Below are 17,193 nucleotides of genomic sequence, written 5' to 3' on the forward strand. Positions count from 1 at the left end.
CAATTGAGAGATTTTTTAATGATTCGCACTAAGGTGGTGATTATCTTGGCCGGGTGTTCCTCTTCCCCTCAAGATCTGAAATGCTTTGCCGTTCACACCAACTATTTACAATCGAACATTCGCAATTACTGCGGCAATCCTTAAAGGTGATTTTGAGTGTCCAGTGCCAAGCGTCATATGGGCCGGCAACCATACACACGAGCAGCGATTATTAAGAATCTCTAGTCTTGGGTGGTGGCATGGGTGGCTTGGGAGAAGGTAGCGCGGTAAGCTCTTTTCCAGCAGATAGGCTACATTTTTGTTACTTAAAAAACAGAGGAAATGCATGAAACAGGTGCGACCTCAATATCACCCCTTTCTTTCAGTTAAGGACCGCCCAGAAATTCCCCCATAAGCAAAAGGAATTTGCCACTCGTTCGCCGAAAAGCCGCCGCCGCCGCAAACCATGGTTGGGAAACATAAATAGGATGGCACTTCGAATAAGGTGGGCACTTCAGCTTCACCTTTAAGTGCATTGCTGGCTCCCCATGCTATTCATAGTGCTTGCACCCCCCCCCCCCCCCTACTCTTCCTGCGTGGCGGCGACGGTGTTATCTGGTTGCCGAAGCGCCGGCTCGCTATCAGCGTATCACGGTGCGTGAATCCCAAGCCGAACGTGCGCTTCCCCTTAAAAGTAGAAACTGGACGCAGCTTAAGCGTCCTGCTAATTTTCGTCCTCTTCAGTAGTGCGCCCATTTTCAAAATGCTTTCCTCCTTTACCCAGTTAAAAAAAAAAGCGCAGATAGGAACTTCGTATGATGGATTATTGAACTAAATACGTCTTGCAAACGGACTAAAGTTACAGCGTGAAGACCTAGTGCCCGTGATGATGGGAGGGGCCCCCGGATAGACAATGCAGCAGGTACCATTATAAAAAATAAAAGGATGCTTTACTTTTATTTTCATTTTAAAGCGTTAGCTGCACCGAGTTTATTTCCAAGTTTCGGGTTATTGCTGGACCTAGTACGTCATGCTTTCCACAGATGGCACCACGTACTCGTGTTCCGCATGGTGTTTTCATAGTTTCTAAATACTGCTTAGAAATATTATGGTTCTTTCACCTTGCACTGCTCGCAAATATTGTCGTTTTCATTTCGCGCTGTGCTGCAAACGTCGTCGTTTTCATTGTCCTGCCCAGGCACAAGAGCACTATGCTACTGTCGCAGTCGATCACGCCTCGTGTATAACTTGAATACATTCTCGGGCTATGCAGTAAACATCATCGTCTTCATCAAGTTCCAACTGCAACCCGATTTCGCGCTGTGCATTGAGCATTGCCGTATTCATGACGTTCCTCTGCGCCGCTCCTTTATTTATCTTTTTGGCTCTGTCCTGTTCGTACCATGTTTTTAGGCTGCCGCAGGAAATACTCAACATTTAGCGTGGGCACTGTAGGTACCAACACTGGGTGAATGAAACGTCGGTGTTTTGTTCCTTGTGCTTCAGAACGTGATCTCTAGTTGTGCAAAAGCTCGATGTTACTGCATTCTTTTGGGGCATTGTTCGTTATTTCTAGGCGAAAATGTAAACAGGGGATGTCGTATAAGTTGTGTCTAATTCATTTTCGTTTATAGCGTCAAGCGAAAAAAAAATAACTTTAACGATGAGGGACCCTCTATTATTTTATCAGAAATCAAAGCTCAGAAGTTTTCCTTCTTACCTGTTGCCATAATAGCCGAGATAACCGTGCCAACGTGTGTGCGCACTAGGCATCCGCGCACTCGTCCCCATACATACATGACACCAAGTTCATACAGGAAAGTGCAGAACCAAACCTTGAGGTCGTGACGGTATTATAAAGCTGGGAGGCAATTCGAATTTCTCTCTATTTTTGTTTCAAATATTTTTGGCACCTGTACATAGTGAAGCGCCTCGTTCATGTTGGCTGCATTACGGCAGTCTGCTGTTGCACACACACCCACAGACACATGCCATGCACCCACACACATTTTATTTCTTAAGCAACTATCGATGCGAAAAGAAAGGTCACCGCGCACTATCACCACGCAGGGAAAGGTAATCATATGCAGAGATGAGGCCCTCTAAAAAGGAAGCGATACAGTCTGGATGTACCTCTGCAGTAGTCGGCGTATCAGGATGTCCAGCAGGTCGGCCACCACGTTGGGAGACACGATGTTGAGCGCCGTGAAAAGCGATGCCAGGACACCCGAGATGCCGCGAGTGACGCCCTCCTTTCCGAACGCTAGGCCCTGGCTGGCCACTGTGCGGTAGCCGACTATGCGCGAACGCTCCTGGCCGCGCAGCACTTGCTTCAAAGAAAGAAACAAATAACGTAGAAGTGATAACGTATAGGGCCCACGAGAAAGAAAATGGGTTTCTAATAAACCGGTTCACTGCAGTACCTGGGAATAAATTTTATAGCAACGGGACAGTTATAAGCTCTTCAACGAAGCTGAATAAGTGATATAGGTTAAGCAAGTCAAGATAAATATATATTTGGTCAGTTCGAAAAGACCGAAGTAGTAAAATGGCTCCAAAGTTACAAACCAATTGAATCTTAAGCCACATACTTGCTAGCTTGATGCTTGATCAGATGAGCAATATCGCATGCATTGTCTTTCTGGGCAAGGTGTCTTAGAAAGGTAGATATGCAGGCCTGCTGGTGAGACATCAGCAGCACGAGTATATTAAAAACCACAGCCGACATGGAACAGAGGGAGGCGACAACACAGGGCGGTACAATCAAAGTTTATAAGCGTGAACAGGGCAAAGCTTGCAGCGCTGTACGACCCCCGCAGCCTAGCGTGCGCTGGCATGACTTCGCGAGCGAGATATGCGCGGCTAAGGCGGTTAGATCAGCAGATGCACTCTCTGCCAGCTCCAACTCGCTGCCAGCAACGCACAGCGATAACTGATAACGAAGGAGCGGGCGCTAAACGTCTGTTTGGTCGCTTTCCCATGCATGTGCCGACGGCGACACGGCTAAATCGGCGAAAGGGTGCATGAGATCTGCGCTCTAAAATAGGACACAGAAACTTGAGTGTTGGTCGGCATATTAGAAATCTTGTTGCTGTGCGCTCGGCATGCAGCATTTTTTTTTTTACGTATTATCGACCCGTAATATAGATAGCTAACGGAGCACACTTCCGGGAGACGATGCAACAGACCGCATTGATAGCAAGTAGTGCATCCGCTCATCTAACAGCCTTAACCGCGCGTATCTAGCATGCGAACTATCGGCCAGCGTCAGTAGACTGCGCTGATTGTACAGCGCGGAACGCTTTGAGGTGTTCACGTTCATAAATTTTATGACTGCATTTTGCAATTGAAATTTTATTGAAAACCTTCATGTCTTTTGTAAAGAGATGGCACATGGCATCTTGCAAACAAGCAAGGTAGGATAAAGAACGAAAACTGAAAGATCTTTGGCGAACCTAAAACACAATAACGTACACGTGGAAGTCAAGAAAAGCCACATCATAAATGGTCCGAGCTGTACAAAAAAAGTTACCAAGAAGTTTAACACTTTAAATTTCGACTGACGACCGCACTGGGAAGCAAGAAAAAAGAAAACACTGTAGAAAGGAACCAGATACTCATGAAAAGGAAAATGAAAAAAGTTCCCAAACGGCCACATGGCAAGGAAACCCAGTTCTTTTCGGACGATGGAAACAGAAGGCGAGCTAACACATTCATCCGGTTGCGAGTATTGGATGGCAGCCGCCTCTACGACCTGCCTTTCAAGCCGTCCCTTCCTTCTCCCTATAACCTGAGTAAGGCTAAACTGAGGGCATTATCCCCGACACCTGCAAGACTGGAAAGGCAGATTCGAACCCCCTGGTTCTCCCAAAGAAAGCGTGTGCTCTCATAAACGATTTTTGAAGAACCTATACGGTTCGTCCAATATATGGGAAGCGAATATCGAACCTCATAAAAAACGTCGCCATTTTTTTCTTTATTGCCTGCTTAGAAAACACCTCACAACTACATATCAATACGTAAAATGCATCAACGTCACACAAGAATACATGGCGATGTTAAAATTTTCTCACGCGTAAGTGTCAGGTCATCAATAAGGCACACCCACGCCGGGGGTTCACTTTGGACTCGATACATTTCTCTAATGAACGAAGAACTTTTAATAGAGTTATCACGCATCGAACACACGTTGGCACCTGCATGACGAAAAACTATTGTCGTCTTACACGAAATACGAAGGCCCATGGGCCATAAACGTATAAAACGGTATACCTTGACCACTTTCAACTGGAAAATATCGAATTTAATACGGGGTCGTGGAAACTTCTTTTTTGAGAGCACGCTGAAGAATTTCTAAGAAAATTTTGGGAAGCAGTCTTAATAGTGCTTAAATGCCACTCTCTCGCGCTGCGCATTGCATGCCGTTGTCTTCATCAACTAGCTTCCTTTCATTCATGTCCAATGGTTCCAAACACACTGCTGTCACATCGCCCTCTAAGTTAAGTGGCCTCAAAATTTTAGTGTGCTAAAACTAACGTCCCAAGTCAGCCATTTTGGTAATATTTGCTTGAGTCCAGACTACGAAAACCTATAGCCTTGAATCGAATGCGAAATTCGTACATAAATTCGTACATAATTCGCATTTGCCCAACTTAGCTAAATCGGCAGCATTTCTTTAAATCGTATGGGGTATTGTGAATTTGTTGAAGTGAGAAGTCATGTGCAACCAAGCATTTGATCAAATGTCATAAAGCAGGGACTCGAAAACTGGACGCACGTTCTAGCTTTGGCTAGAAGGTAGATAAGGCCAAGTAGATAAGGCCCCTTTTCGGAAAGCACAACGCGAATGCTGCTGCGTTGGCCGAGATGCCCAAAGCAGGGACAAGCTAAGCTGGTCTGTGCGTAAAAAATCGTATCGTGATAATTTGTGGTTCTGGTGATTTATAATTGACTGGTGTGTGATAGGCAATGAACTTGGTAATGAAATCATTGTAATTAATTATTTGCATATTTATTATAGGAAAAGGGGATTCAAATGTGTCAGAACCCTCAGAATGAAAAGCCAATACTTGATTATGCTAGATAAGATTTTATAATGCGTAGGTGATCAATTATTTATCTGAAGTAATTGAAAACGAAAATTTTGAAATGGGGGTTCAAACGTATCAAACCTCTCAGAATGAAAAGGAAACATTTGCTCTTGCTAGCTAAGAAAACTAAGATAGCGCAATGGGTCGACTAGTTAATTAAAAAATGAAAAACGATTTAAAAGGCCTCGAACTGCACAGAATGAAAAGCCTATGTTTTCTGGTTCCTAGTATCGGTGTACAAGTTTTTGTTTGAAGTAAAAAACCAAAAATAAAATTAGAAAGTTAGAAACATCATCCGTGTGTGTGAGACGCTGTTGCGACATACGCTTAAAGGCGAGCTTAAGTGCTCCCATAATTTTTTATACACATGAACGTTTTGATGATAACTAATTAGAAGCGGGAGGTTGGACTGATGCCGCTGCTCTATCGCGTTCCGAAGTTAACAACACACACAGCTTGCAAACCGTGCAATACACGCAACAAGGCATCCTTACTAGTCGTTCTTGGCTCGATTAAACAATCGTAACACACGAATGAGATGTCGCGCCCGGTTGAGAACACGCGAAAGCCGAGCATTATACGAAAAAGTAGCAGTATTCGGTCTCAATATATCACGCGCCGCGCAGCGAGCAGTGGATGCCGACAATAACGTCCCTGAAAGAGTGTCAATCAAAAAATGTGTGTCCTTGTAAATTGTCACTCTGGGGTGCATAGCACGCTAACTGCCAAATATTGAACAGCATCTATTAGTCAGTGGTTTATGTTTTTTTTCTTATTTCCTCCAAATTACTAGTTCGATTGGAATTAGTCGTGTTATTGTGACTACAGCGTTCCGACCCAGCAAAAGGGGAACGACATTGCATTAAGAAACCAGGATAGCGCTTGGCGCTGTCCTTCACTCCAAGAGTACAACGGTGCAGGTCAATCTGAAAGTATCGTAACCCTATTTGGGACCATCTGTCAGTAAACGTGCTTAGTCGAACCCTGTCATACTCTAACTGGTCAGAAACCACAGCACTGTTGATGAAGACAAGCACTCTTTTATTTTCTTTAGCAGAGGAATTTTAAGTTCCAAGACCATGCGTGCTGTTGCAAACTACGTGAGCATTCGTTCTAAATAAATACCTCCACACTTGCATAATGTTGTCATTAATAATTTTATAAACCAGCATGTAGGCTGTATGTCTTGCCCAGTCTCGTCCGGAAATCAGAATTATTAGTCATTACTTGTCGCTCTCGACTTTCACTGACGTGTGGGTCTGCCGTCTCCGCACAGTCTTCGCCAAAAGCAAAAACGTCCGCAATGCACTCATCAGCGAAGCTAGAGAAGGATCGTGCAGAGGTGCCCGTGCAGCCCGCCAGACACTCCACATGGACAATTCCTGTAACTCTTTCAACAGCTTTAACCGCCACAAAACTACTCTGGGTACGTTGAAAGATGTAGACGATAGTAAAAGCGTTGTAACAAAACCACTAGTAACGCACCTTGGGAACCTCAATGGTAACATTGGCGGCGACCTTTTCGTAGGAGAGTACGAAAAGACCACCGGCCAGTCCGCCGGGCAACTCCCAGTCGAAGTGAAACTCTGGCGCGGTTAGTGCCAGCGGAATCACTGCCCTGATCCACAGTTCTTCGCTGGTGCAGTCGCTGTCGATGAGCCCAAAGGGCTGTACCGTGTGCACGTTGTAAGCGCGACCGTTCTTCAGCCGCAGCAGACCCAAATGGTCGGCGTCGCCCATGAGGATGGGCTCTGCTCTCCTGATGGCTTCCATGTTGGCGCTGATGATAGTCTTCAGAAGGCCCGTGGCGAACTTGTTCCCGCTGCAGAAGATCCCTTCCTGACGACGTACCCGCGAGCCTGTGGCGACGGAGACGGGCATTTGCAGTCCGATCATGAGCGTGAAAAAGCGCAAAAGTTTATCTGTTCTCGAGTGGATCACGGAATTGCGTTTTGTATAGCGGCTCGTTTCAGGAGATGAAACACGATGCAAACATAGTTTAGCGCTGGGAAAGAAAATGTCACTGACTATTAGCTCGGCACCTATACTACCTCGCGGTAGTTTCGCCATATGTCGCTATCTATATTTCGCGTCAAATGCCACTCTCTACTTCTTCAATTCTTGCTGAATTTGACTACTTGCTGCTGCGCTATTAAGTTGTCCAAGTGGATGAAGCGTGCCAGCGAGTGGAACTCTGGCGCGATTAGCACCAACTGAAACGCTGCCCTCATTCACAGTTCTTCGCTGGTCCATATGTGCCATAAAATGGCATATCATCGATGTCCAGAAAGGCAGCTCAATATGCTCTATCAAAAGTATACACGGGCATTACGAAAGTCGGTATGGGACGAGAGAGCAGGGGCCATGGAAAGAAAAAAAAAAGCGGTGCTCTTTTTAATGACCTAGTGAACATGGTTTCTTTTTCGGCTCTGCTCTCATTTGGCTTATTGCTTTTACTTCGCAATATTTGGTACTTTTTCGAAATGCGGCTATCAATGCGCAGAGGGTTTTTTTTGTTTTTTGCTTTTGTCTCGCGAACGTAATAAAAATATAGGCCACGGAAAGTTTGCCATAATGGCCCAATCGATGGAACTCTTGTGTGCGCAGCTTGGGCGATGTAATAAGCAAAAGTAATCAATGCGTAGAGAATGACTGCATTACTTCTAAGTTTCTTTTGCGCGATTTGATATACGAGATTATTGTCTAATTTCATCTTTTTTTTTTCATTTTCGTGATGGCAGTTTCGAAAAAGAAATTCACGACGACGTTTTATTTCATTTTCTCTAATGAATATATACTTTCGGACAGTCAGCACTCTTTCGAAATGTTTCTGCAAAGTTCATTCACCGTTTCCTCTCCTCCCGCTACTTATCTTCTTGTGTTGTTTTTTTCTTTTTCATTTGACAACATACGCAACTAAATGCCATCCATGATGAGGTGGCAGATTGAATTCCTGATTCAAATAATAATTATCCTTCTTTTTAAAATTTTCAGTTCTTCGCGCCCCATCTCTCTAGAGTCGCATTCGCAATAGTAAATATATAATATTATTGCATAATCAGTCACCACTTAAGGTGACACGAAAGATCATCCTGTTACACGTAGGGTTCTTCAGGGAGGAGTGTTAAGTCCCACATTATTTGCTCTTGTGCTAATTGGCCTATTCAAAGAACTTCAAACACATTTTCGGTATCCACGTGCGCCATCTGCATATGGACATCAGGTGTGATGTATCCAAAAGGGAAGCGAGATTGCAACGTTCGGTACTTATTGGGTATGCATATTTGTGTCGAGAAAGACTTAACCTATCTCTAGAGAAAAGTGTCATCTTAGATTTTACGCGCAAATTGATAGTGTGGTACACTGTCACAATAACCGGTCAAGCCAGTCAAGCGAATTACATGTCGTATTTCACTTATCACATATCACTACTTGCTTTTTGGCTGACGGCGCAAACTCTACAGCAAAATAGGAAGGAACAACTGTATGTTCGCAATATGTACTACAACAGGATGTTCAAAATGAGACAATACAGACAATATGGCGACGCACTAGAAGCCACGTAAGTAATCACTTTTGCTTCAAATCGATCAATGCAACAAGTCAGCAGTGGTGACCTGTAATCGTACCCTCGAAGATCTCCTTATCGGAGGCTAGTGATACCTGTGTGTAGTTAGCACTCAGCGTGCTGGAGCTTTTCTATCGCTACCGCTGCTACCTGATAGCGTGTTCACGGATGTACCGCGCTGGGCAAGCACGGTGGCAGATAAAACTTCCACTTGCTCTTTGCGCGATAAGGAGTTAAGATTGCTTAAAGAGCGACGACGCGTGCCTCCTTTTCGCGATCGCCAACCGCACTCCGGATTCTCCACTCCTCGCGCTGACCGCCCTTGCTTGCGGTATCGTACGTCCGTCAGGCGAAAGCGTCCAATCTCAACGTTTGTAAAGTTTCCTCCCAAAAGCTGGCAAGTGCGGAGGCCGTCCTTGGCAACTCTCAATCTTCGTTAGGGGTCTTAGCAGTGCGACAACTGGAGCAACTGCTTCTGGTTGAAAAAGTTACAAGGAACGTGCTTTATTAAAAGCCGCTTTCTAGTCAGGCAACTAAAATGGCGGTCGAAAAGTTTACGATTCGACCAATGAGAGAACAGGACAAAGAAGGCGTGATTGAGCTTCGCAGGAGTTATGGTCAGCAGATGGGCATCGGAGCACTGGATACGTATATGAAGTGTGACCCGGACGGCATCTACGTCGCTGTTGACGAGGACGGTAAGAGTCATGCGTTTTGTACTGCTAGCTATATATTGTTTGTTCCTCAACATAGTTCAGCATGCTACTCGATCCGCGCCCCTGATCCGTACCCCTGAGGAAAGTGAATGGTTTGGGCACCCCTGAGGAAAGTGAATGGTTTGGTTAACTGCCATATCGCCAGCCGCTGAAACCTTGATCTCTGGTGATCCTAGCCAAGCAGAATGTTCCATTATGAGGCGAGGTATTGCTATTCGAGGCTAAACTGCTTGAATTACGTATTTTGTCGCTAACAGTCCACAGCGAACCATGTTAATCTGCGCGTCTATTCGTGCCAGAAAGCACTGGTCTCATGTACAGTTGCCAGGGGACGTCACGTGCCGCACACTATTTTTGCAACGCCGCGGAATGTCATTCGGATGACACGTTTTGTCAGTTTCGTCCGCCGCTCTCTTCTCTGTAATGTTATGTTTCCCGTGCAACCTGAAAATAAATGCCACAGGTGTACGCAAAGCGAAAACAGAACTCAATTCGGGCGTAACAGATGAAATGAGTTCTCAAGTCATTCTAGTCCTTGGCACGAAAACTAACGCACTCAATAGCAATAATTGGTATCACGACCGATTTTGTGCATTTTCAAGGTGAAAGGGAGGCGAGAGGAGGGCTTTGATGAAAGAGATGATAGCGAAAACACGTAATATTAAAACTCCCAAGTTACTCGTCTTAAGTAAGCATGCTTAAGTTCACAACCTTCAAACTAACCCCTACTATTTTATGATGTTTACAAATCGGTTCAGATTTAGAGATAATGAGATTTAATACATACCCCAAAAGCTTTCTTGCTGTATACTTCACATTCTCAACAGCAAGCTCATATAACCATGTGCAAATGACTTTGTAATAGCAGCAGCCCTCAGTTCAGCAAACCGCAAAAGTGGTATCACCATTCTTTCTATACGCGCATTGTTATATACGCTCACAAACTAATCAACACTGCTGCAGAAAATGTTATAAGAATATTATGGAATATGCAGATGGCAAGAATGGGAGGAGGGGGGGGGGGGTACTAGTGCCCGTTATTTGTTTACTTCTCCGCTACTTGATGTCTGCTATGTAACGATACACCGTGTCTGCGCCAACACATAATGCATTGCGATTCACTTGCAACAAAGTATCGTTAAAATTAAACTTACAATACGTTGCAGCAACATAGTGTTAAAATTATAAGTTGAAGGCCTTAGTTTCAACCGATACGTACGATGCCCTCGCGAGCGCGGCCATTTCAACGTTGCAAGTGCTTGCTGTTGAAAGCGATTGCCTGTCTTCAGCCATTGTTCTCTTTATCAGCATTCAAAGCCCACTGTCTTAGCTCGCATCGCTGCCTCTGTGGTTAGAAAAGAAGTGTTTGTTTAGACCACACACTTCCCACCCTTTCTGATTGCGCTGGAAACTTGCGTAACTCTTCCTCTACTTCCTTGCAAAAACTACTCGTGCCTCACTCAAGCGATGATAACATTGTGGTTACTCTAAGGGCAATGCCATGGACCAAGGAAATTTTGTTTTCATTTTTATTGTTTTTTTGTACTCCTCGTCGAAGAGAAACACTGGCGCCAGAATTTTCAAAACTCTGATTTCGAAGCTTGCGCTGCACATTAGACCAGTTTCGCTCACGGCGTATTTCAGTTACGATTAACATCTTGCTGCTATACTCTGCGGTAATGCAATGGTGTGGTCGAAATCCTATTCACATGGTACATCGGAGACGCTTATAGTCTACCATATTCACTGTGTCCAAACGCTGTGCCTTGGCTTGCGCCTCATGGACCTGCCTGAGAGGAAAGATCCCATTCTGAAAGAATATGTAATCACACACGTTTTCATCGGCTCGATCGGCAAATCACGCTCACGGCCGGCATAGAATTCTGCAGAGCGACTTGACTAACGCATTTGCTTTGAGAGTTCAGCGCCCAGCTTCCATTCAGCCTCATAATCACTCAGGTCATTCGTCGAATTTTAAGAAGTCATTAAGATTTTATTTTATTTTACGCCTCTAACAAGCTTAGCTGGCAGAAAATTAAAATTACATATACCAAACACTATAAGATACTAAAAGCAAAAATTTAGAATAATTATTCACATTGCATGTCGAATATTATTAGCTCTCATGTTTTTAATCTGGCGGTGATGGAATCGGAGGCTGATTGACTTCATACTGAATACGGTGAATCTGTCGTGGCCGCCCAGAATAGGCGTCTCTGTCAACCCAGCAACGCAAGTTGCCAGGTCACCGTGATATACTCGGTCACTAACGATAATTCCTCGGCTGAAAGATTGATCAGAGACTCCAGCAAGAAAGCCAAGCAGAACCTTCTGAGAAGTGAGAATCCTTCTCGATATGCCTACCAACACCACGTTGCTAGGGCCACTGGCTCATTTCATTTCTGTCCCCGAGGCTCCCACCTGTAGCCTCAACAGCACCAAAAGGCAAACTGCGCCTGCACTCCTGGAGGCTCGCGTCCTGAGGTCGATAGAAGATATGAAAATGAATCGCTGCAGCCGTATCGTCACCGCTAACGTCAAGTACTGGAGCGTGCTTAGAAGTCTGAGTAGCATGAAAAGTTAAGGAGTAGCTGTGTTTGCTCCATTGTTCTTCAGTGCGTCGACACTACGGCCGACATCATTTACGGCATCTAGGCAGCCATATTTTGTTCAAAAGCCTCTTCTGTACCAGGCATGTCCGAAATCAGGCACGTGAATAACGTATGTATGCAATCTCACCATCGTATGTCGGCAGTGTCCTGAGCCAACAGCGGCGACACTTGGCGGACAGTAGCCCGAAAGTGTGGTGTCTGCCATGGCACTCATGAGGCTGCCTCGAATACCTGTCTTCGCCTGAAGAGAGAACAGGAGGTGCTCAAAGAAATTACAAAATACGACAGCACACCAGGAGAAAGATAGCTAACGTGCGATGATGTCGTCAACCTCGCGAGATTGACGAAGTGCAGTGATCATTAAGATGGGAGTCGTACCACGGACGAAGATGGCGTAGTTGCTGCGGATGTGTCAATACTACCGGAAATTCTTACACAGTAATGAAAAAAAAAGGCAGTTACTGCGCACCCAATGTCCCAAGCCTATTATTAATTTAGAACAATCTCACAATAGGGTTTAAAGGCGAAAACCGCAAGTGAACTTGTCATCAACACTCAAGCACTGCACACCCTTAATGCCAGTGAAGACACCGTGCAACTAAGTCCTGAGCCTCCTGCTGACTAAACGCGAGAACCTGATCCGGTCCACATCCAAGAGCAGCAAGGTATTGCAACACCGAATAACGTTATGAACGCAATACATATGCTGCTCTCGTTGACGGCACACGCCAGTGACACGAAATGACTGCAGGTGCTAGACGAGCTCACTCCGGTCCCGGCAGATCTTCGGTAGCGGACACAATGGCTCCTCCAGCCCCATGTTCCACGACGTCATGGGGCCTCATTTTTTAATCCACTTCATCAGTTACAATGGGAAACAGTTCCCCATCACGGTAGAATGTCTGGTTTCTGTTGGCTCCCGGTTTTGGTGATGAAGGACGGGCGCTGTGCTGTACTGAGGTCACAGCGTTCGGCAGCCTTAAAGACACTTTTGTGGAGGCATGCGACTTTCAGCGCATCATATCCTTGCTCTCATTACATTCTCCTTTTTTTGCCACTTTGCATACCAGGCCAGGTGCATGGAAGCTGTGCAGCCATCGATTTGCATCCAGACCTTCTGTACGTGATGCTACACACTGTTCGCGCTGAGCACCAGAAGTCAGGACTGGCCACGAGGCTTTGGCGGGAGACCGTCGAGCGACGTCTTCAAGACGACAGGAATGCCTTCCTCATCTGCGGTGGATTCCACGTGGCAATGTACTACCGACGCTTCGGCTTCGAGGCCGTGTCAACCGAGCGCATCCATTACATCAGGCCCGGGCCCGCAGATATGTCCTCATTACCTCGAAATGTGGATGGTATCCAGTTGTCGCGGCTGCCGGACCAGCTGTCTCCTGACGATGACGGCGACGCGATCTCAGCGATCGTCGACTACGATGCGGCTGTGTTCGGATTCAGGAGGGAGCGATTCGTCAAGCTGGTCTTGGCTGAGAAGGGGAACGCCGTAGTACTCGCTCGGCGTGACGGTGACAGCGGGTGAGTGAACTCGCGTAGACTCTTTCCCTTCTAACTGGTAATCAATCGACAAATCGAGGCGAGCGAATTCCTTGGCCCTGATATTTGTCCCCGACTCTCAAGTAGCATACATACAGCTACTATGTAGTAATTTTAACACGTGGAAAATTTCTTACTAAGAGATTGAGCAGGTGTATATCATTCTTTTTTCTAGTTAGAAATGTGATTGGAAGCAACGTAGTGAAATGACACAGAAATCAACAGTAGACAGCAATGATGCTATCAACAGTAGCGATACCTTTTTCTACGCTTTGACTGTATCACAAGCTTTGTGAAACTTTGTGATTTTGTTCATGTGCATTGTTTTGAATTCATTCTATGATTGTAATATCCACCCAGCCCTGCTGTAATGCCATAAGACGATGCAGGCATCCAATAAAAAATGTTTAATAAGCTACCCAAGTCTTAAACTATCAATTTTTATTCCTCTTTAATGATTCATTATTTCAGCGCAAGGACGGCACGGAACAAGAGGAGGACACAACAGCGCTGTTGTGTCTTCCTCTTGTTCCGTGCCGTCCTTGCGCTGTAATAATGAATGTATGTAACCAACTCGCCCAAAATGTTGTATTGTGGCTCTTTAATGTGACAACTTGAGTTAGTAACAACCCGAGCCCTGTAGAAATCATGGCTTCTCAGCAAAGTGTACTTGCGTATACGGGGCATCTAAAGGTAATTCATAATGCATGCTGCGAGCAGTTCGAATCCACAGTCATCGGTTGTGGTACTCCACACCGAGCGCTAATTTAGCTATACTGCTTCACACCAAGTGTTACAGCTACGTCGCGCCTTCTTTCTCCCCACAACTTTCTTACGGGTCAAGCAAAGGGCGCTGATAACGCCCTTTCAAGAGACTGGCGTATCGGGCATGTGCTAACGTTGAAATTATGCTCCGGATAAGTGAACTTTAACTGCTCTTTAAAGAGGTAACTTACAGGCTTCCGTTGAACGGGAGAAGCGGTACCGGCGATGTGCCGAGAATATGCGCGGACGTCTGCAATGAAAATATAGGTTTTAATGTCAACTGGAAGTTTTTCTACTTTTAATTGAGTTTTCGAGCATGTCTCCTACGACTAAACTATCATCAAAGTGTAATTTCATTCTACACAACAATTTCATAAATTTCAGTCGGATTCGAACCAGCAAACTTTTGGGCCGCCATCCAGGCACGCTATACCAATATATCTTGAAATCAATTTTCTTTATCGCAGGCCTTGAAGGCCCGCATGTGAGGATTTTCATGGATGTCTGGTCTTTAAGTAAACTGTTATCTTATGAGTGTATACTAGTGTATGTTCAATTAGAGAATTCCTGATTATGGAATTAGTAATTATAGTAATAAATTGCACGGTCGCGTTTCTTCTTTATTTGACGTTGTATATATAGTGGTCCCGGCATGCCGCCGCCACAACATCTTTCGGTTTGGTGTACAAAGCTAAACAGATGGCTCTTGAGCAGGACGAAGTTTTCCCTGGGAAACATACGTCCGGGCAAAAGGGTCCTTTGTAGCTAGAACATTCTTCATTAGGAAGTGGTTTTCACAGTATAAACTGCGCATTTTATGTTCTCAGTGCGAAAGCGTACTAGACGACCCCGCCGAAGTGTTGCAATATTTTTATTGATTTTTGGTCTTCGGTTCTTCATCACAGACCTGCCGTGGGCTACGGAGTGGTCAGCACGGACATCAGTGGCCGCGCCCTCCTGCGGATCGTATATGCGGACGAGGAAGCTATCGCCGAGTGCATTGTGTACCACCTGCTCGAATCTTTTGCTCCTTTCCACAAGAAGGGCCTCACGGGACTGCTGCTGGCCGGCGCCGGGGAAGGTCACGGCATCGACCACAAGATGGCTCTGGAGACTGTTCCATATGTGAACATTCTCTACCGCCGCGAAGAGCCGGCCACTTGCGACTACAGGAGGCAGTTCGTTATACCCGTGTAGATATGTAGAGAGTCCGGATATAATAGCATCTTCTTAAGCAGAGACATCTGTGCGAGTGTAAAGTTTAGACGAATTTGCTCTGGTTTTCACTTGCACAAGATGCTTCCCAAGGCTATTTGCCTCTCTCTTGCTGCTCTTTTTGGTGTACGGGGTGCGCTTGTAATCGCATGATCTGTGATAATCTGACAGCGAAGATGGCTTGTGGCTCATGGGGTTTAAAGTTCCAATGTTATTCGGGGCATTGAGGAACCCCGCATTGCAAAGTGCACAGCCGCAGCGGCCAGATTCGATCCAGACACTTCTAGCAGGGCGTTCTAACCGCAGAACCCCTGAGGCGAGCCTGAAATGTATAGGGTGATGGAGTGATCTGTAGAGACCATGGTGGTCACAACCTCTTAGACAACCCTCTGCCAAGAAATAAGGATTCGATATCGGCTGTATTCTAGGCAGGTGCCTTAAAAATAAAACTGAGTGAACGAACCAATAGATTTTTTTTTCTTGGCGTGTGCTTCCAGCGAATGCCCATATACGCACAGCTTGGATGCACAAAGAGTATCCGGATGACCAGTGCCACACTTTGATGCTCGCCTCAGCAGCAATCCAGATGAAGCTGTGCAGTTTTAACGCAGACCCGTGGCCATGCAGTTCTGCTTTTGCGAGGCTTGTATGGTTTGTCCAATTGGAAATTGCCTGACTGTGAGCAAGAAGATCGCCCGAGCAATGCATTTAGCAATGTAGAGTACTCGGAAAAGCCGCAGCTATACCACTGGCAATCGCTGCTGTGGTCCTTCACCAATGGCTATTGAATATCGCTGGCTGAAAAATTTTGCCAGGGGAAGATGTAGGCTGCGTCTCGTTTTCTTGTGGAGACTGCCATTTTTTTTTAGCAACATGCTTGATTACTCATGAAATGAAGAGCAGCGCGCGTAATATACTAGATGGTAGCGGCAAGTAGATAGGCAAGGCTACCTAGCTTCGACACCCACACGAGGCAATAATAATCACCGTGGGAACTATAGTTGTCTTGTCTAGCTGCCTTCTTCCTCCATTCTTCCTAAGAGAAGCCCGCAGAATTAGAGCGTATTATTTATTCTTGCACTCTATATCGACAAAGCAAAATCCGATTGCAATCAGGAGCTTGGTAAAATTTGATTTGTTTCTGACAGCTTAGTGATAATAACACACGAATGTTCAAAAATACGCGTCGACGCAAAGAAGGTTCTCTGTGGTGACCGCTTTAAAGCAGTATGCTTATTCTCCTTACATCCCATTTCCCATCATGCTCCACACTATCCTTTACGTTAAATTTTGCTTACGGACTGTCGCCATTGATAATTTCTAGCACATTTTGTAGTGCTGCAGTCTTTACTGCAGCCTAGAGTACGCGCGTGTTCCAAAACCCATGTGTAAAACAAAAACACACAAAACTATTACTATATTTGGTGAAAGGTTTTACAGCACAGCTGTTGTTGTGAATGATTTATGTAACTTAATAAAAAATATTAGTCTTTTTATTGCTGATTGAAGTATTCAGACATTTTATTCAGACTTTTCAAATATAAATTCTAGTCCGCTTATCTAAATTATTTTTATTTATGTTTGGAAGCATGTCTTCCGTTCAAGGATTTTTCAGCACGACGAAAGTTGCTTGGTGATCTGTGATGTGAGCGCTTATGTTCTGAATCTAGATCTCGTGTCATATCGTTCTCTTG

At 45.2% G+C, this 17,193-nt stretch overlaps 2 protein-coding genes across 2 annotated transcripts; one reads left to right on the forward strand and one right to left on the reverse strand.

Annotated features, from left to right (window-relative positions):
- Positions 1-1,968: 1,968 nt before the first annotated feature.
- Positions 1,969-6,965, reverse strand: LOC146198423 (uncharacterized). Its single transcript, XM_084591894.1, has 2 exons — positions 6,551-6,965; positions 1,969-2,305 (listed from the first exon to the last, which is right to left on the reverse strand). Exons 1-2 carry the CDS (start codon positions 6,963-6,965, stop codon positions 2,082-2,084), a joined length of 639 nt encoding a protein of 212 aa, XP_084448020.1. The 3' UTR covers positions 1,969-2,081.
- Positions 6,966-8,943: 1,978 nt separating this feature from the next.
- LOC146198424 (uncharacterized) lies at positions 8,944-15,956 on the forward strand. The gene is made up of 3 exons (XM_084592590.1): positions 8,944-9,335; positions 13,036-13,501; positions 15,190-15,956. Exons 1-3 carry the CDS (start codon positions 9,176-9,178, stop codon positions 15,479-15,481), a joined length of 918 nt encoding a protein of 305 aa, XP_084448716.1. The 5' UTR covers positions 8,944-9,175; the 3' UTR covers positions 15,482-15,956.
- Positions 15,957-17,193: the final 1,237 nt, after the last annotated feature.

Source organism: Amblyomma maculatum, chromosome 2 (assembly GCF_055883805.1).
Source record: "Amblyomma maculatum isolate TAMU_Amacu chromosome 2, ASM5588380v1, whole genome shotgun sequence".
Classification (NCBI taxonomy): Eukaryota; Metazoa; Arthropoda; class Arachnida; order Ixodida; family Ixodidae; genus Amblyomma; species Amblyomma maculatum.